General features: G+C 38.9%; 1 protein-coding gene across 2 annotated transcripts in view; it reads left to right on the forward strand.

Annotated features, from left to right (window-relative positions):
- The window catches only part of ASB4 (ankyrin repeat and SOCS box containing 4), a 103617-nt gene that overhangs the window by 65991 nt on the left and 15910 nt on the right, over positions 1–21716 (forward strand). For both annotated transcript variants that reach the window (XM_089917648.1, XM_089917649.1), the window contains one exon: positions 10107–10597. In XM_089917648.1, coding sequence (XP_089773774.1) covers positions 10107–10597 — 491 coding nt within the window. The remainder of the gene's footprint in view (positions 1–10106; positions 10598–21716) is intronic.

A 21716-nucleotide genomic window follows, 5' to 3' on the forward strand; every position in this document is an offset into this window, starting at 1 on the left:
TGCGTCATCTGCAACGGTATTGCAGGGTGATGTCAGGACAGAGATAAAGACTGATACCTATGTCTTTGTTGAAAATGGAAGAGTGACTGGGAATTTGTGAGATCGCAGATGAAAAGGGATAAAGAGTAACTTCATTGGGTGACATAAACCTTAACCGATGAGGAGTTGTACACAAGGCTAAGAGAGTAATGGTTCAGAAGCACCGCTGTTGATCTAGAACAAGGTAGTCCTCAACTCCAGACCTTGGAGAATGTGGGTATATAGGGATGGAGCCTTAGGGGAAATGGTGTTTCCTTTAAGATTTCATTTAAGATAAGACTGTGAAAGATACAGGAAAATATATTTGCCAAAGATTGTAGATTGAAAGGGCAAAATTGAAACTAGAACAAAGCAGGCTACTTTGGTGACAGTTAATAACAAACTTGACACTGCACAAAATTGCATCCTTGACAAAGAAGCAGACGAGAAACAATTGCAGAACTTGCAGGAAAAAAAAGTCCTGAATATGAAAAAAGAAGTCTCATCTTTGAATAACAGATGTTTCTAAAGAATGCTTACTGAATCATAAGTGAGACATATGTAAAACTCCTAGTGAGTGCTTGAAAAATAGCAGGCATTATTAATATTTTCATAAAAGAACACTGAACAACTGTGATTTTACTGCACAAAAGCCTGTGCAAACCTTAGCATGATTTTGAACTGAGGCAGGTGAAGTTCAAGCTGATGGAGATGATGGAATTTCAGACAAAACAAGTAGCTACTGAGGATTCTAAATTTCTACCTGAAGTTAAGAAACTGAAGAAAATTCCTTCTCAAATCCTTACTATTATAACCCATGATAATGTTTTCTCCAAGTTTCCTTCTGTTCTCATGCATATTGCAGGCCACTATAATCAGTGAGACTAACTACTGTTCACCCTTTTTTAGCACTTTTTCTAAGAAAAGTGTAATTTTTTTTTTTTTTTTTTTTTTGCGGTACGCGGGCCTCTTCCTGCTGTGGCCTCTCCCGTTGCGGAGCACAGGCTCCGGACGCGCAGGCTCAGTGGCCATGGCTCACCGGCCCAGTCGCTCCGTGACATGTGGGATCTTCCTGGACCGGGGCACGAACCCGTGTTCCCCTGCATCGACAGGCGGACTCCCAACCACAGCGCCACCAGGGAAGCCTGAGAAGTGTAATTTTTAAAGGCAATGTTAAAAAGAATGCCATGAGTAATTTACCACTTTTTCACTCATGCATTTGAGGATTGGGGTTTAAAAAATTGTGAGGTGGGGCTTTCTTATCAATGACTGTAACTTGATAGTTAGTGGGTGATGAAAATTTTAAGCAAAAAAATATTTTATAGCTTTCAATACATAAAGAAATGTTTCCTTTTTGAATATGACCAAAACTTAAAAACAGGATAAAGAAAAAATTTCTTGTATGAAAACAGATAATTATGTGGAGATGAAATTGGTAGGTTTGGTTCCTGGTAAAATCAATAAAAAAAAACTGAGCCTAGATATATCTTTAATAAGACATCAACTTTCAACAATAAAAATAGTAAAAGTATACAAATAGGTGAATAAATATAAAGTAGATTGCTTGTTTTACTAAGCATAATACCCTCCAGGTCCATTCATGGTTTCACAAATGGCAAGATTTCATTAATTTTTATGGCAGACTAGTATTCTATTGTGTGTGTGTGTGTGTGTGTGAGAGAGAGAGAGAGAGAGAGATGCTTAGTGAAATAAGTCAGACAGAGAAGGACAAATACTGTATGCTTTCACTTACATGTGGAATCTAAAAAACAAAACAAACAAATATAACAAAATAGAAACAGACTCACAGATACAGAGAACAAGCTTGCGGTTACCACAGGGGAGGGAGGGGAGAAGGGGTGAAATAGGTGAAGGGGATTAAGAGGTGCAAGCTAGCGGTTATAAAATAAATAAGTCACAGAGATGTAATGTTTACCAAAGGGAATATAGTCAATATTTTATAATAACTTTGTATGGTGTGTAATCTATGGAAATATCGAATCACAGTTGTACACCTGAAACTAATATAGTAAGTCAATTATACCTCAATAAATAAAGGAAGGAAGGAAACTTAACACTATCACTTAACACTATCACTTAACACTATAACAAAAACAAACAAAAAGTAGATTGCTTATAAAGGAACAGAAAACTTGGTGGGCTCCCATTTCTCCATGATGTTCAGTATTAGAAAAAGACTTATGGAATATTTTGGAGAAAATTACCCAAGAATATTATTTTTAATGTGTGATGACAATTAAAAATAGTATCCAATATTTGAGTTCTTAGAAAATATGCTAAAACGTGCCCTGTCTAAAAAATTTACTAGACATATGACTATTAACTGGGTCATGGTATGTATTCATAAAACAATGTTATTTTTGTTTTCCAGTGTCTTTTTAAATTATTCAGAGGGTCTAGTTTCTCCCCTACTGTGGGAGGAAAACTCAGGTGGGTCTGTGTCTTCTCTGGTAACTCTTAGGTACAAAAAAGTTACATAGTCACTTTAAGTCTCACAAGTCAGTCTCAATTCAAAAGTTGAACATTCAGGGCTAATAATTCAAACTTTTTTTTTTATTGGAGTATAATTGCTTTAAAATGTTGTGTTAGTTTCTGCTGTACAGTGAAGTCAATCAGCTGTCTGTATACCTGTATCCCCTCCCTCTTGGACCTCCCTCCCCCATCCCATCCCACCCATCTAGGTCGTCACAGAGCACCAACCTAAGCTTCCTGTGCTTTATAGCAGGTTCCCACTAGCTATCTATTTTACACATGGTAGTGTATATATGTCAATCCTAATCTCCCAATTCATCCCACCCTCCCTTTCCCCCTCCCTGTGTCCATATGTCCATTCTCTACGTCTACATCTCTATTCCTGCCCTGCAAATAGGTTCATCTGTACCATTTTTCTAGATTCCACATATGTGCATTAATATACGATATTTGTTTTTCTCTTTCTGGCTTACTTCACTCTGTATGACAGATGCTGGGTCTATCCACATCTCTACAAATGACCCAATTTTGTTCCTTTTTTTGGCTGAGTAATATTCCATTGTATATATGTACCACGTCGTCTTTATCCATTCATCTGTTGTTGGACATTTAGGTTGTTTCCATGTCCTGGCTATTGTAAATAGTGCTGCTATGAATATTGGAGCACATGTATCTTTTCAAATTAGTGTTTTCATTTTCTTTGGATATATACCCAGGAGTGGAATTACTGGATCATATGGTAGTTCTATTTTTACTTTTTTGAGGAACCTCCATACTGTTTTCCATAAAGTCTGAACCAATTTACATTCCCGCCAATGGTGTTAATTATAGTTTGCTTGGATATCGGTAAGATAAGTACACCTTCTTCATCATTCTTCTTTCCTTCTCATTCTTTTACTTTTTTTTTTTTTACAAAATTGATTTGTTCTTTACTCTTTGAAAATTATGTAAAAAATGTTTGAATTACATTGTATTTATAGGTTAATTCAGGAAGAATTTCCATCCTTATACTATTGAATCTTTCTATCCATAAGCATAGCAGAACTTTCCATTTAAGTCCTTTGCCTTCAGTAAAGTTTTTATCATTTTCTCCATAAAGATCTTGTTTATATCCTAAAAAATAAATATGGAAAACACAAACAATTCAATGAAAAATTGGCAGAGGCTATGAATAGTCAATTCATACAAGTGGAAATCTTGTTGCCCCTATAGACATATGAGAAAACACTACTGATAACCAGGGGAATGCAGATTAAATCAAAATATCACTTCATACCATCTAATTGGCAAACATTAAACAGTGTGACAATACAAAGTGTTGGAAATGATGCTGAACCTTTAAACTGTACCGATTGACATTTGAATTGACACAACCACTGATGAGTATAATTTAATATAATTGAAAATGTTTGTATACTACTACCCACTAATTCGGTTTCTCTCTCTAAAGAAACTCCTGCATGATTTGAAAGGTATTTGTTATTATGAAAAAGCTAAAACAACTTAACTGTCTTTAGTAGAGGAATGGCTAAACTGTAGTTTAATTATGCAATGTAATTCTGTTCAGCAGTTGAAATGAAAAAATCAGCTCTCTGCTCAAAAACATAATGTGGCTGGTAAAAACAGGTTGCAAAAGTGAGTACAACTTACATGGTTTTTAAGAACACAAAATAATGGTATATACGTTACTTATGGATGCATAAGTGAGTAATAAAAGAACAAAAATTTAAAGGGAATGACAGAGTCAACTTTAGAATAATAATTATCTCTGAGGAGAAAGAAAGGGAGGGAATAAAAGAGAAATGGGCTGGTTTTTTCCTGTAAAATTTTATCTTGGAAAACCAAAGAGAATATGTCAAAGATTAATATCTGTCAAATATGGGTACTCGTATATAGATGTCTGTTATATTTTCTGAGATTTTCTGTATTTTTTTAATTCTTTCATAATTTGTAAAAAATCTTAGATTTAGTGCTGATGTAATAACAGATATTTAGATGTAGTAACACAGTAGATTTCTAACCTAACTGCATTTTACATATAAACGCAAAATACTTTTGAATTGTAAATAAATACGGAAATTTCCAGAAATGCAACTATGCTACAAATCAAGGCAAAACCAGACCAAGATTTATTTTCTCATTTTGGAATACCATTCATTACAGCAATGACATCTGTGGTATTTGAATTACAATACAAAACACCTGTGTCAGTTCAGTGATGTAGCTGCTAGGAGTCTACATATGGATTCAAGCAAATAAGCATTTCATTGTGTCATCTAGTATAGTCAATAACACATTAAAATTTACACTATATCATTGCAATTTATATTATTTGTGGCAATCATAACTATGTAGCTAAAATTATTAGAAACTACTTTCATTCTGCCTTTACATGTTAGCTAGGCATTGGGTTTATTTTTAAAAGATTATGTATGAAGGTAGATGATATTATTTCTCGACTTCATTGCGGAATAGGAAAGGCATGCCTGAAAGGGTTGAGAGCACTGGTCTGGGCTCGTCCTCCATCTCCCCACTGATCTCCCCACTTACACACAGGCTCTGTGAGAAATCAAGTTAATTAGGACAGGGAGGGAGGCAGGGCGGGCTTAGGGATGAAGTAAAGTTGTGGATTCCCTGAGTCTGGGAAGATGGAGAGGTGACAGTTTCTACAGAGACCTGCCCCCACTCTCATGTAGCTTTTGAGGTGACAGAACTGTGAGGGAATGTGGATACTTTGAAGAGGATGCCTCTGAGGGCCAACTCTTAGACTGTAGGGAGTAGCAAAGCCCAGCAGAGGGAGCCACATGATGACTGATCTCAGATGATCAGCCAAGCCAACAAATGGGCACTTGGAAGCAGTTTAATTTTATTTGGGAAAAGAAGTAAGGAAATATGAGGTCTCATAACTAGGATTCATGAAATTGATTCTCTCTGTTGGAGGGTAATGAATGGATACTATCATACAGTACAGAAGAACAGAAAAAATTGAATGTTGACTGGCACTGTGTCCCTATATTCCTGGCTTCAGGAGTATCACAGTACCATTTCTGTGGCCAGCATCCACTCTTTCTGTGCAATTCTTATCCTGTGTCCCCTTTTCATCATATTCTCAGTGCAACCAAATCTCTGTCTCCTTTGCCCACAGATTAAACCTGAAAAGTTCTTGTTCTTTATCAGGCAATGAAAATGAAAATTTTTCTCCATCTAATTTGCAACCATTTCAGACTAGTTCTGGAGTCCATCTTGCATAAATTAGAAGGTTCATGAAGGGCCTTCTCTCACTAAAATTTACTTTACCCCAGAAATAATTTACCCATCTTCCCTAAAATGAAAATTGCTACAAATTTTGTGGGGGCATAGTTTACAGAAATGTAAAGAAAACTTTTTAGAGAAACAGACCGTGTTCCTACATGAAAAGACTCTCTATGCTATAGGAATATCAATTCTTCCTAAATCGGTAAGTACACCACAATAAGTTCCACATGAATTAAATGTTAAACATTTTTAAAAATCTATTAAAAATCCAATTATAATCAATCTGGATAAGTTAGGAAACCTCTGAGAGGAGTAGGACATTCTAATACCAAAAACAAAAGCAAAAACAAAGGGAGAATTTGACCATATAAAGTTTACATTATTGTATTAAAGAAAAATCAAAATAAACTGGATAAAAAATGTATACCAATTATGAGAGCATAGGCTTAAATATTATTTTAATGAATGACACATATAAATGTAAACAAAGCAGAAAGGCTTCAGAGTATAAAAGGACAAAAATTTGGACAATAACTAAAGAAGAAATGCTACTAGTTAATAATTACAAAGTGTTCAAACTCTAATAAACAAATCAATTCAAATGAAAAGAAAAAGAGAACATTTTTTACTTCCAAATAGCAAACATATTTTTTAAATTGTGTAACTACATACTGGTGAGTAAAATAGCACTCATGCATCAATGAGAGATGTATATAAATATAGAGATATAGATAAATATAACTTTCCTCAATTATTGATAAAGACCCTTAAAATAGCTCAGATATTTCAGCTTAATGACTCTATTTTGGGGGAATTTATGCTAAGGAAATAATCCAAAGATTTACACACAAATGTATCAATTGTAGCATTAGTCATAAGATCAAAACTTTGGAAAAAAGTCTTCACATCCATCAGGAGGGTAAACTCACTATGGAATATTATGTCATTATTTTTAAATGATATTTTAAATGATAATATAACAATATGGAAATGCTTTATAATAGTAAATAAAAAGCAATATTTGTTTAATAAAAATATTAAAATATGTCTAACCTAATTGTTAATTAGGGAAATAAATATTCAAACAATGAGATATCACTCTGCACCCATCTGACTGACTAAAATTAAATAGAATGAAAATACCAAATGTTGATAAGAACCCTCACACATGGCTTATGGGAGTGTAGACTGGTACAACACCTATCTGATACCATCTAATGACGCTGAAGATAAGCACACCCGATGACCCAGCAATTCCACTCATAGGTATAGAACCCCGTGAACACTGCCCATGAGCACCAGGGTACAAGAATGTACAAGAATACTCATGGCAGCAGTGTTTGGAATAGTCTGAAACTGTAAATGTCTGTCACTAGTAGTATTACTTGTACTGTGAGATAGAACACAATAAAATGAACAAACAAGAGCTAGACATCACAACATAGATCATTTTCACAAACAGTGTTGAGTGAAAGAAGCAAGTCATGAAAGAATATGTGTTGATTATTACATTTATATAAAGTTGGAAAATAAGTGAAACTAAACTATCTTGTTTAGAGGTGTATACAAGGGTGGTAAAACTATAAAGAAATTCAAGGACATGATTATCATAAAAGTCAGAATAATATTACCTCCAGCAGGATGGTGGAGTTGTGAGGTGGAAGGATAGATTGGACAGTAGAGGGCTTTTCCGGGTCAGGGAGTGTTTGATTTCTGGACCTGGGATGTGATTACATCAGTGATAGCTTTACAATATTTTCTAAACTGCACATATATATTTTTATATATTATGTAATGCATGTTATATATTATGGGTTGAATTGTATTGCCTCCCTTCCCCCCAAAAGAAGATATGTTGAAGTCCTAATCCCCTGCAACTCAGCATGTGACCTTGTTTGGATATAGGGTTGTTGCAGCTGTAATTAGTTAAGATGAGTAGAGCAGGATGGGCCCCTAATGCAGTATGATTGGTGTCATAAGAAGGCAGCCATGTGAAGACACAGAGACACAGAGAGAACCATGTGAAGATAGAAGCAGTCCTTGGAGTGATACATCTACAAGCCAAGGAACACCAAGGATTGATGGACATCACCAGAAGCTAGGAGGCAGGCATGAGACAGATTCTCCTTTAAAACCCTCAGAAGTAGCCACTGTCATCAACACTGTAATTTCACTACCAATCTCTAGAACCGTGAACAAATTCCTGTTGTTTGCGGTACTACTTTGCAGTACTTTGTTACGTCAGCTCTAGGAAACTAATACACTGCATTTTCACATTAAAAAAAATATTTTTTTAAGTTCCCAAGAACTTATGTTTATGCGCTCTAATTTCTTGAATGAATCACAAAATCTAAAATAGAAAAGTAGTCAAATCATCCTGCTTTATGTAGTCCCTGGAAAAGTTACACTCAAAGCCACAATTCAAATATAAAAATAAGGCTCTCCTATTCAGAAAAGGAAACTACGCAGTATATCTAGTTGTAGCAAGAGGTCAGGGATCCATTGTAAATGTCCAAGTACATTAAAAAGTAAAGGACGTGGTTACTTCCAAGTTGGCCTATAAAATTTTCATCCTGACCCTTTGATTCCCTTTCTTACTGGAAATTCTCCAGCATCTGAAGTGACCCTGCATTAGCTTCTGGGAAGACATTCTTATTCATCGCATTTCACTCCAGAGCAAAGAAGTGCTGACCTGAAGGGAGATGTGACCCAGAACTTCTCCAGGGCGGAATACTGATGAACACAGATGGCAGATTGTTGTGAGGGATGATTTTTACTTATAATTCTGCTTTCTGAAAGTTAGGAGCAGAGATAGGCTCTGAGTTTACAGAGCAATGTGCTTTCAGAAACCTCACTGAGGGGTGGCTTTTTTATGACACCAAGTAAGCTTGTAGGAGTATTGCCTTTCTTAAATGTGTTCCATATGATCAGAGGGTGCCATAAAAAAGGGCATAAAGGAGCAACACACAGAGAACAGATTTTTTAAATTAACAAAATGCAACATTATTTCTCTGTTACTTTCAAGTTTTCAGATATCCAAAGAGAGCAAAGTACAGAAAAAAATTTTTTAGGAAAATAATGACGTCGAATAGCACAGTGGTGAGAGATTTTGAAGCCAGGCTGTCTGCTTTCAAACCTCTATTCTATTGCTTCTTAGCTTGGTATAGTTATTAGTCTAAAAACAAATTTCTTCATCTGTAAAATTAGGGAAAAAATGCACCTCCTGCAAAGAGTTGCTAGGAAGATTCCATGAGGCAATATGTGAAAAGCATTTAGCTCAGAATGTTGTACATGGCAAGTGCTTAATAAATATTAGTTGCTGGCCTAATAATAATAATGATAATAATAAAAGTATTTCCAGATTTATACTTGAAGTAACTATAAAAATTTCCAGTAGAATTGATCACAGAATAGGCCCCCTGGGGTCACTTAGCTCACCCCAATTAAACTGGGCTGAGAAGGAAAATTTCAGCTTCTCAAGTTGACCATTCTAGTACTTAACTTCCCTATCAAAAAATAAAATTCACTCAGTTTCCTGGTCTGTTAGTTAAGTGGGTTGGATTAAATAATTTCTAAGGAGATTTCCAAGCACTAATAATCTGTATTTCTAAACAGCATTTGTCAACCATAAATTGGACATGTTACATACAGTCTTTAATTGTCTTTCTTTTAATGAGTATTTTATTTTACTAGCTTCTATCCCTTTCCTTTCAAAATATGACCCTTAGTCTAGTTTGGTGGTCAAAGTGTTTTGTGTTTTTTGTTTTTGCCCCAGTTGTATTCCAAAGGAGCCTCACAGACTTCGGCAGCTTAATATTGTCAGTGTTCAGTCAGAGGGCTGAGCAATTTCCATACCACTGAAGTTCCCTTGGACCAAACATTTAGGTTTAGTTCCCTTGAAAGAAAAGAAAAAGATGATTTTGAAGAAATCTCATCAAGAGGCTGAAGACTTTTAAAGCCACATGTATGAACCTCAAAGATTGTGATATAACCTTCATTTTTAATGATATTTGCTTGGTTATCGGAATCACTTTGTATTTCCAAATCCACCTAGGGGTAGGAACTATAACTCTTGACAGTGCTCCAGCCTCCCAGCCGAAATCTTTTGCTCTCAGGCCCATTCTCCCATCACCTCAGTACATTTGCTGGTTATCCAGGAGGTGGCGCTGTTGTTTCAAAGCAGTGGCTTCCATGGGGTCTAGAAATGGAACTTGGAAAAATGGGTGGTATACAGCGGAAGAGGTTGAAAGGGAAGCAGCGAGAAAAGGCCTGTTTAATGAACCTTGTGGAAAATGATAAAATATGCTTAAATAATTGTCTTCCTCATTCTCCCTTTCTAGGGGCGAACGTGAACATGAAGACCAACAACCAGGATGAGGAGACGCCTTTGCACACGGCTGCCCACTTCGGCCTCCCGGAGCTGGTGGCCTTCTACGTGGAGCACGGGGCCATAGTGGACAGTGTGAACGCCCACATGGAGACCCCACTGGCTATCGCAACCTACTGGGCCCTCCGCTTTAAAGAGCAGGAGTTCAGCAGGGAGCATCACCTCATCTGCCGCATGCTGTTGGACTACAAAGCCGAGGTCAACGCCCGGGATGACGACTTTAAAACTCCGCTCCACAAGGCAGCCTGGAACTGTGACCACGTGCTCATGCACATGATGCTGGAAGCTGGCGCAGAAGCCAATCTCATGGATATCAATGGCTGTGCTGCCATCCAGTATGTGCTGAAAGTCACCTCCGTGCGACCTGCCGCCCAGCCTGAGATCTGCTACCAGCTGCTGTTGAACCATGGGGCGGCTCGAATATACCCTCCACAATTCCACAAGGTGAGGCTGTGTCCTAGGGTGCCAAGTGGAGAACTGGGTCGTCAGCAGGGTAATGGGGACGCAAAGGGTGGCTTGGTCTGAAATCTCCAAGTAACTCAAGCTTGTTTGAGGCTTGAGTCTTTGGGCTGCCTCTGATCCACAATCTGACATTCCATTTACACATATAACCCTAGCTATCTCGTCCTAGTCCAGATTTGTTTGAAATCTGGGGCTGAGAGCAAAGAAGGAGAGCAAGATAGTAGATAATTTTCCATGTCTTGTGTGAACACCAGTGAACTGGTAATGGCTTCCTGGGGGACTGAGTGAAAAAGATCAGAAGGCCACTTTACGTCTGCAGGAGAGGTGAATGGTGTGGACACAGGCACCCTCTTGCCGTCTCTTAAGCAGGATGTCTGCTCTAAAGATGATTGAGCCTGCTCTGGGATTAGTTTGTAGACATGAAAGGGCCACTCGGTTTTCTAGTTTAATGAAAGCTAACATTTATTAAGAACTAATAGTCATATTTATTATAATGAATTCTATTTATTAAGCACACTGTTATAAGCATTTTACACTTCTTAATTTAATTTATTTAATTCTGGAACAATCTGATAAGGTAAATAATATCATCATCCCTATTCTATAGAGGAGGAAACTGAGAGTAGTTAAGTAATTTGTCGGACCTCACACAGAGGCAGTGCCAGTATTCAACCTTGGTTCATTTGGTGCTAGTGTTTAGCTTTATGGTATGACACTGCACAGCCTTTATTTTACACAGTATTTAATGATACTCTCTAATGGGCTAGCAGGGACCAGATATTACCAATACTGGCATGACTAAGACATGGTAACTATCCTCAATTAGCTTAGGATCTAGTGAGAGAGACAAACACATAAAGAGATAACTTTAATATTCCGTGGTAAATGACAAGGTAGAGGAATAAAGGGTTCTCTAGGCACACGGAAGAGAGAGAGCCTTGCATTAGGTTGATGACGGTCATGAATTTGGAAACCAAAATGCATTTCACCTTAAATAAAGAAATCAAATGATAATTTACCTAGGATTTCACTCATTTAAAAAAAATTAATTAACATGCAGTAGAGGAGTTTTATGTATAAACCAGCTAACTAATGTAGGGTCACAGAAAGCTAGTTGATAGAAGTTTTACTAAATTCACAGCCAAGTTCTACCTCCTACCTTGGTAAAATGTCAGAGACTTGTCTGAAGTCCTGCAGTGTGAAGTTTAGTTGAAAGAAAAGTTCCACTAAAGAATTTAAGGGTAGTGCACTCAGAAAATTCCAGATAGACAACCCACAGAAAGTTCCAATGTAGACATGATGAGTTCAATGATTTATGTGATCTCAGTAAGGAATTTTCTCTTGGTTGTCAGTGTTTTAATGGAAGATTAAGTAATTTTCTTCCTTAAAATTTTATATAGTACTCATAATGTCCTGGAACTTTAATTTTATAGGAAATTTCAAAAGATTATGTTGATTAGGAATAGGATAACAAATAATAATGTTACAATAATGTCCTTTGTTGAGCTCTAAATAGGCTTATACATATTATTTAATTTTATTTTATAATAATCTCTGAGGTAGGCGCTGGCATTATCCTCATTTAAAAGGTGATAGAATTCAGATATTTTCCTAAAGTTACACAGAGTAAGTGGTCAAGCTCATTCATTCATTTATTTAACAAGTATTCACTGAGCACTACTTTGTGCAGGAACTGTTCTAGGAGTTGGAGATAGAGCAATGAACCAAACAAAGACCTTCATGGAAGACACTTTCTAGTGGGAGACAGGAGAAAAAACAAAACAACAAACTAATAAATATACTCTGCTATGTTAAGTGCTATGGAGACAAGTAAAGCAAGGTAAAGATAATAATAGAATGTGGGCTTTCTTTGGTGTTTATGTATGTGCTGTTTTACAAAGGCTGATTAGAGAAAACGAGGATGTGAAGGAGCAACTCATGTGAATAGCTGGGGGTGGGCAGGGGTGGTGGTGGGGGGAGCATTCTAGATATAAGGAAAACCAGGTGCAAAGGTCCTGAGGTAGGAGAGGACTAAACATGTCTGAGGAAGCCAGAGTGCCTGAAGTGGGGTGAGAAAGGAGGAGAAGTCAGAGAAGCATGCGGGTGATTTGCAGACCATATATATGACCCTGTAGACTCTGCTGATATCCTTGGTTTTTTATTCTGAATGAGAGAGTAAGTCACTGAAGGATTTTGAGTGAGGGAAAAAAAGTCTGATTTATGTTCCAAAAAGTTCCCTTTGACCGCCTTTTGGAGAATAACTCCACGGGGGAGAGGGGCAAAGGTAGTACAGTTATCTAGATAAGAGATAAGGGTGGCTTAGACCCAGTGGAGAAAGTAGTGAAAAGTGGTGAGATTTGGGGTAACCTCTGAAAAGGGAGTCCATAGGTTTCCTGATGGATTATTTGTGACCTGTGAGAAGAAGAGAGGAATCAAGGATAACTTCGAGGATTTCTGCCCAGGGAATAGAAAGAATAAAGGAGCCTTTTTTTTTTTTTTTTTTTTTTTTTTGCAGTGCGCGGGCCTGTCACTTTTGTGGCCTCTCCCGTTGCGGAGCACAGGCTCCGGACGCGCAGGCTCAGCGGCCATGGCTCACGGGCCCAGCCGCTCCGCGGCATGTGGGATCTTCCTAGACCGGGGCACGAACCCGAGTCTCCTGCATCGGCAGACAGACTCTCAACCACTGCGCCACCAGGGAAGCCCAGGAGCCATTTCTTGAGAAAGTAACTGTGCAGGTGGAGCTGCTTTTGAAGAGAAGATCAGGGGTTCTGCTGTGCTTCAGATGCCTATTAGTCATCCAGGTGGAGATGTCAAGTAGGCAGTTTGATACATAACCCTGGTGTTCAGGGAGAGGTCCTGGCCAGAGATACAAATTTGGGAGTCTTCATCGTGAATATGATGTATAAACCCATGAGGACAGATGAGGTCAACCAGAGCATGGGGCTAGAGAGAGAGGAGAAGTGACCAGAGGACTGGGCTATGGGGCATTCCAACTAGAGTTTGGGTAGATGAAAAAGAATCAGTGAAGGAAACTGTAGAAAGTCCTTGAGCTAGGAGGAGAATCAAGATGGAATGTTTTCCTGGAATCCAAGGTAGAACATGAGGAAGGAAGATATGGAATCAGCTGGGTTGAATATAGGTGGCATTTCAAATAAGATGAGGGCTAAGAAGTTGCCATTGGACTAGACAACATGGATTTTACTGGGGACCTCAACAAGAGTTATTTTGGTGGATCACTGGTGAGAAAAGGTTAATTAAAGTGGATTCAAAGGAAAAAGGGATAAAAGGAAGTGAAAACAGTGAGGGGTTTGAGGCATTTTCTTGTAATGCAAGAGTAGCTAGAAGGGAATGATGACTGATATGTTTGTTGGCTGATGGGAGTGTTCTAGGAAGGGGAGAAAATTTGCTGCAGGTAATTATTGGAGCACCATCTTGAAGATGGGATCTGGTGCACAAATGGAGGTGTTGGTCTTAGTAACACAGGCAGTTCATCCATCATAGCAGGAGGGAAGGCAGCGCCTGTGTGCCCAGATGCAGGGATGTTGGTAGATATGTTAATAAGAGTTTATATAAGTACTCTTATGATTGCTTCTATTTTCTCAGTAAAGAATGAGAAGTGGTTGGAGAAGAGGTTTGAAGACTTAAGGGCAAAGGTGAAGGTGTGAGATGTTTACCTTGGGGAGCAAATGGACTTGGGAAATGTAATAGGATTGCTGGGTGGCTCAAGCCCATTAAAAGTTAATAGTCATACGTTTGATTCAGAATGTGGTCTGTCTGACTCCTGAACCTAAGCCCTTAGATTTAGCAGTTTCTGTTGTGTTTTATGACATTGCCCAGGAAATGTATTTAAACCTAAAGGATCACAACACAAGAAAAGACCTAAAGAGGTCATTTTGTTTAATTCTCAAGGCTCTAGGCAGAAATAGTGCTCTTGTATTTGTAAATCTCCATGAAGGCAGATTCTACAGCACTCCCTTCCTTGGATGTCTCTTTGATTTTGGAACACCGCCCCCTCCCACCCCTGAGTCCCTCCCACTTTTTTTTCTTTTCGGTAAATATTAGAAACTAATCCTCTGCTTCTCATTCCTGACCTGGAATAACTCATATGCATCCTATTAAATCCTTAAATCTCTGTATCAGTTTGTACCTAAGGCTTCTCTTTTTTCCCAAACCAAATTTTATATTTCTCCCAAGTTTTTAGCTGTTACTTGTTTTGCCTCTGGATCTTGGTCAAGGTATGCCTGAAAAGGTCAAGAATTAGGACAACGCTTAACCCTTATATTTTCTCTATAAATTTTGAGGAAAGACTGCTACCTAAATGGCCTGAAAAAATATTCATGAAATCTACTGTTGAAGGTAGTTGTTTGACCTCAGTTGTTAATTCTCACCTTCCTTGCAATTTTCTCATTGATCAGTAGGCTTTGGAATTTTAAAATACTTTTTCATGCTAAGGTTGGATCGAAGGAATATTTTCTTACTTGAACTGTTATACATATTTCAGCCTTAGAAATAAAATCAAATGGTTATATTCTATGAAAAATTAAGCAACTTTTATTTAAAGTACAGTGATCCATAGCTTTTAGCTATGAATATCTACTGCTTAGTTTGCATCCATTTTCTGGATCATACATACTGGTATCTAGATTTGGCTAAAACAATAGATATTAACAATCTCTAGAGTGAGTATACAACCCAGCATTTTAAATTACATATGAAGGGCTTCCCTGGTGGTGCAGTGGTTGGGAGTCCGCCTGCCGATGCAGGGGACGCGGGTTCGTGCCCTGGTCTGGGGGGATCCCACATGCCGTGGAGCGGCTGGGCCCGTGAGCCATGGCCACTGGGCCTGCACGTCCGGAACCTGTGCTCCGCAACGGGAGAGGCCATGGCAGTGAGAGGCCTACGTACCACAAAAAAAATAAAATAATAAAAAATAAAAATAAATTACATATGAAATGGTTCCTATTTAAAAATTTTACCTCTGCTTTATCACTCATAACTCATTCATTCTAGACTTGCCATGCTATGCATGTCAAGAATAAAGAAGCATGGAATTTGGAGGGGGATGTCAAACAAATTTGGGTCCTGCCACTCACCTAAGAGTGTGATTTTGAATAAATTACTTGCTTCTTGAGCCTAAATTTCCTTCCCTGTGAAATGGATATACTCTTATGCCTTGGCAATAATATGCAGACCAGATCCTTCACTAGAAAGAAATTAATTACTCATAGCACACCACAAATATACTCAGAGCCCAGGGGATGGTGCCAAACATTTTCTTACTCTTTCTTTCTGGAGTCACTGTCAGTCCTCACAAAGTGTCTCCCCCAATTCCTCACCCCAGCCTTTGTCCTGCATCTATAAATATCTCTTCCTTGGACTACCTCCCACTTTTTTCTCTACCCACATCTCACTAGAGGGGTCATTCTTCATAGTGGGACTTCTAGGAGACAAACAATCGATCTCTTTCTAATACAGCTCACTTCATAATGCATAATTTTGTGTATATTTATGCTGTAAGGCTATCTTCCTTCCAGGGAAGAGGATAGAGACGGACAGAGGGCATGGATAATAATATACTTCTCCTAAGGTTGTTTTGAGAATGAAACAAGATAATATTTAAGAAGTGTTTACCATGACTTCTCTGGCTGTCCAGTTGTTAAGACTTCACCTTCCAATACAGGGGGTGCGGATTCAATCCGTGGTTGGGGAGCTAAGATCCCACATGCCTCACGGCCAAAAAACCAAAACATAAAACAGAAGCAATATTGTAACAAATTCAATAAAGACTTTAAAAATGGTCCACATCAAAAAAATCTTTAAAAAAAAAAGAAAGTGTTTATCATTTCTGGTCATGGCAACCTTTAAACAAAAGATGACTATAACTGTTATCATTACATATCTGTTGAGCAGTAGAATCCGTGCTCCTGGGCCTGGTTTACCCACAGGGGCCTTTCCAACCAGGAGAGACAATGTGTGAGAATGCCCAGAGATTAAATGTTGAGTTTTACTCTGAAACCCCCTGGTGCTTGACTATGGATGAAACAGGTCTCTGCAAAAGTAAGTAAAAGACCCTCTCCCCATTCCCCTGTAAGAGCCACTTAAGGGTTTGGGCTGCTGCTATCTTCCCCAGGAGCGTGGTGCTGGTGGGGTGGAGCCACAGGTGACTCTGGACTGTGGAGGGTAAGCCTGGTCCTGGAGGATTGCTTCCTCCTGGCTCACAGGTGAAGGGAAGTGGCTCCTACAAGGCTCCGCATGGGGCTGCTGACCTGGAGAGCAGCAGTGGTCAAGCTAGGAGCACACCTGCCTCCCCTTCCGAAGACGTTCCCAAGGGTGTTCATCGTTTCTTCCTCGTCAATTTTAGAGTCAACGTGGTCTTCACCAATCAGGAAGGATCTTTAAAGTTCCCAACCTCAAACAATTGCTTCTTCAAAGACATGCCCTCTGCCTGATTCCTAAAGATTTCTTTCACTTCCTTGCCAAACTTACTTGGCTATACCTCTGGTATAATAGAATGAAAGCACTTCCTTCTGGGATTGGAGAGCACAAGCATTTGAAAACTTTACTTTTAGAAAGAAATCCTATCACCATGTTATCTGTGGAGCTGGGGAATGTAACTGCATAAAAGCACTGAACTAGAGACATTGCCTTCGTGAACCCCTGCAGCTTACTGTACATAAAGGATTGGTAGCTATTCTGGCCTCCCTGTGGCTCTGGGCAGCAGAACACCCCTCCCCTGGAGATGCAAGTTCTTGAGGTTTGTAGGACAATTATGATGAAAAACTGCATTGAAAGTGAAGTTAGTGCCTTTTAAAGAAGTGCCAGACTAGGGGCAATAGGCCTTTAAATGGATTTTCTGTTCTCCTGCAAGAAGTCTTGCAAATGTGAGGAAGGTCCCAGGTCCTGTTCACAAAGGCAGTTGTCTGAGAGATAACAGCGAGGAGGGGTAGGAACGGGGGCTTAGTAACCATGGATCTGAATTCTAGCTTGGCCATTTACTTGCTGTGTGATTTTGAAGTCCCTTAATCTCTCAGATCCAAGAGAAAATGAAGAGAAAAATATCAACTTTTCAGGATTGTCTGAGGAGTGAGTAAGACATGTAAATCACTGAGACTAGTAGGTGCTCAACAAAATCATTTCCTTTCCTCCTCCTCCCAAAATGTACTCTTGGTCCATTGTAGGAGTCTTTCCTACCAGCCTTACTTTGGTGGCTGTACTCTCCTGTAGAATAGTGTACAATTACGTGTTCCAGGGAACACGCTCTCCAAAGTTGCCATCTTCTTATTCAGTTCTGTTTTGCTCCTCTGAGCTCCTCTAGGTTGGCTGTATGCTAAAGAGATTTAAGATTCAGTTGGCTACTGGTGGATGGTTGGTACTTTAAACATTTTTGTTGCTACACAATAGACTATATAACAGAACTGGCCTCCTTCCAAAGGAAAACTAAAGAAAAACTATTCAATTTACTATGCAGATGCTATAAAGTGACTTAGAACAGCTACTTCACAACCCAACTTTCCAATGAGAAAGTCATCTTTACACAAGTAAATGACTGACTCATTTATCCAGAAGGTAAAGTGATTTGTTCTCTTGTGGATGGGGAATTCAGTTTCCTTATTTACAAGGAACAAAGTCAGAGCTGAAGATGCTGTCTTCCAAATACAAAGCAAATTTGTAGAGGGTGTATTTCACTGAAAGCTGATGTATAAATTACATAAGGGGAAAAAAAGAATTATAGGGTCTGCAATTGCTTTCCAAGGTACAAAAGGACATTTTATTATTTTTTTCTCTCAGCATAATTCAGAAGGAAGTGACACCCCAGGGAGCCAAGATTGGGTTTTCTTGTAGGGCAAGAAAGACACTTTTCTAGGGGAGGGAAAGGTATGTGAAAGTCTGGGGGAGGTAAAGATGATTTCTGCCGTTGAACAGTTCTGTATATGAAGCCCAAGGTATAAGCAGTCTCTTTGATCATTAAGTACCTTTCTGCACACAAATATCTCAATATAAAAGGGCAGAGGTAGCTTTAGATTTTCTCTGGTGAAGTGGCTTACAGGTGGCACTTGTACTGGAAGGGTGGCAGGGAGATTTATCTTGAATCTGTTTTCTAATTTATGTTTTTAGGGGTCAGATGATGAGGGGAAGGGTCTTAAGGTCTCTCCAGTTGCCACCACTACCTTTTGTCCAATTGTTCTTCTAGGAAGGAAGAATAGAGACCCCAGAGACGCACAGAAGGCGAAGGTCATTGAGCCTTTTCTGTTTCCCAGGTTTACAAAGAAGAAGCAGAAGCTTCTGCCTTCTGGGTCCACCAGTCCTTCCTCATTTGATGGTCAAGGTTCCTGGGAGTCATCATAGAGTGATTATTTAGAGTTTGCTCTCTCTTAAGAGAGATTATTTAGAGTTTGCTCTCTCTTAAGGGTCTCTTTTTGTTGTTGCCTGGTGAAATAATTGCTGAGGCCTGAAGAAGGCATGATCAGCTGTCTTCGTTCTGGAAGCTAGGCGTGTCGGTTAAGAGAGCTGGGAGCGTCAGGCTAAAAGGAGCCTTTCCTGCTGTGAGAACCGTCTTCTGTCAGCAGAAAATTTGCTAGTCAGTGTCAGCAAAACCTAATGTGGCAGTGGGAGCTTTGGACTTCGTGCATCTAAAGGCTGAAGGTTAAGAACTACTCAATTTTTTTTATCCTAATGAAAGGTTATCTCCAGGTGATATATGGGAATGTGCCAGGTGCAAATTGAAGCACTAGATGTGTGAAGTTGGGCTCCTGAACTATGAATGAATTATATTCCTGTATACATAACTTGGTTTGAACTGTTTCTGAATAGGGGCTGGGAATAGGGTTGCCAAACAAAATATGGATGCTCTATTAAATTTGAAATGCATCACTAATAAGTAATTTTTAGTATAAATATGTCCCATGCAATATTGGGGCCATATTTATACGAAAAATTATTTGTTGTCTGTCTGAAATTCGAATTTACCTGGTAACCTACATTATTATTATTTGCTAAACCTGGAAACCCTAGTTGAGAAGTAAATAATGTGTTACAGGAGGAGAGTAACTTTTAGCCACACCTCCTCTGTGTACAAGGTTTTGGCAGGAAGGGGGAGGTAAGGAATACCTAGGGACAGATTACCTGTATTGGGTAAGTGGGCAATGTGTCTCTAAACATAACCAGTGTGGTTTCCATGAAGAGTGAGTGTAGCCCGGGAATTAATGCAGAGCACAGGTCAGTTTTCTGAGTGGACACTTAAACCATGTGCAGAGCCTCATTACAAGCTTCTGACTTCCCCATGCTCTCTGTTTTCAAAATTCCAGTACAAGTATATTCTTGATTCAGGCCTTGGATTAATTTCAGCTGTCATCTCTGTCCTGGTAACTCTTAAATTTAAATCTTCATTTTGGATTACTCATCTGATTTCCAGCATACTTTTCAACATGGCTCATCCTTCTAGAAAGAATATATCTGGAGGTCCTTAGAGAAGGATGTGTATAGAGGTCTGATGGATGCTATTTTCATACAATTAGCAACATCTTTGCATTAGAAAGGAAATTATTTCGAACTTTCAACAAAATCCAGCCTATAATTACTATAATGATAATAGTAAAGAGTGGGTTTTTTTTAACATCTTTATTGGAGTATAATTGCTTTACAATGGTGTGTTAGTTTCTGCTTTATAACAAAGTGAATCAGTTATACATATACATATGTTCCCATATCTCTTCCCTCTTGCGTCTCCCTCCCACCCTCCCTATCACACCCCTCTAGGTGGTCACAAACCACCTAGCTGATCTCCCTGTGCTATGTGGCTACTTCCCACTAGCTATCTATTTTACGTTTGGTAGTGTATATATGTCCATGCTACTCTCTCACTTTGTCACAGCTTACCCTTCCCCCTCCCCATATCCTCAAGTCCATGCTCTAGTAGGTCTGAGTCTTTATTCCTGTCTTACCCCTAGGTTCTTCATGACCTTTTTTTTTTTTCTTCTTAGATTCCATATATATGTGTGTTAGCATACGGTATTTGTTTTTCTCTTTCTGACTTACTTCACTCTGTATGACAGACTCTAGGTCCATCCACCTCACTACAAATAACTCAATTTCGTTTCTTTTTATGGCTGAGTAATATTTCATTGTATATATGTACCACATCTTCTTTATCCATTCATCTGTTGATGGACAGTTAGGTTGCTTCCATGTCCTGGCTATTGTAAATAGTGCTGCAATGAACATTTTGGTACATGACTCTTTTTGAATTATGGTTTTCTCAGGGTATACGCCCAGTAGTGGGATTGCTGGGTCATATGGTAGTTCTATTTGTAGTTTTCTAAGGAACCTCCATACTGTTCTCCACAGTGGCTGTGTCAATTTACATTCCCACCAACAGTGCAAGAGTGTTCCCTTTTCTCCACACCCTCTCCAGCATTTATTGTTTCTAGATTTTTTTTTTTTTTTTTTTGGTACATGGGCCTCTCACTGTTGTGGCCTCTCCCGTTGTGGAGCACAGGCTCCGGACGCGCAGGCTCAGCGGCCATGGCTCACGGGCCCAGCCGCTCTGCGGCACGTGGGATCCTCCCAGACCGGGGCACGAACCTGCGTCCCCTGCATCAGCAGGCGGACTCTCAACCACTGCACCACCAGGGAAGCCCCTGTTTCTAGATTTTTTGACGATGGCCATTCTGACCAGTGTGAGATGATATCTCAATGTAGTTTTGATTTGCATTTCTCTAATGATTAATGATGTTGAGCATTCTTTCATGTGTTTGTTGGCAATCTGTATATCTTCGTAAAGAGTGTTTCTTGTTCTAAATACCTGTACAATAGGATCTGTGTCTTTAAACCATTCATTTCACTGGTCCTTACTTAAGGATTAAAATAAGATCATCAGAATATATTTGAAAGAGCACTAAACTCAGATGAAGACCTAAAACCATGCTTTTTCTTACTGTGTGCCTCTTTGGGTTTCAATTTCCTCATCTCCAAGTTAGGGGGATTAGATAATTCCTAGGGTCCTTTGCAACTCTAACAGTCTATGATGCTCTTATGGTAGTTTATAAACTAGTGTTCAAAGCAATTAGTCAGCCTCAGGTTTTGTCTGTCTCTTTTGCATAGA

The sequence above is a fragment of the Delphinapterus leucas genome, chromosome 9 (genome assembly GCF_059928025.1).
Source record: "Delphinapterus leucas isolate spDelLeu-1000000601 "Yukka" chromosome 9, BTC_Dleu_Yukka2, whole genome shotgun sequence".
Classification (NCBI taxonomy): Eukaryota; Metazoa; Chordata; class Mammalia; order Artiodactyla; family Monodontidae; genus Delphinapterus; species Delphinapterus leucas.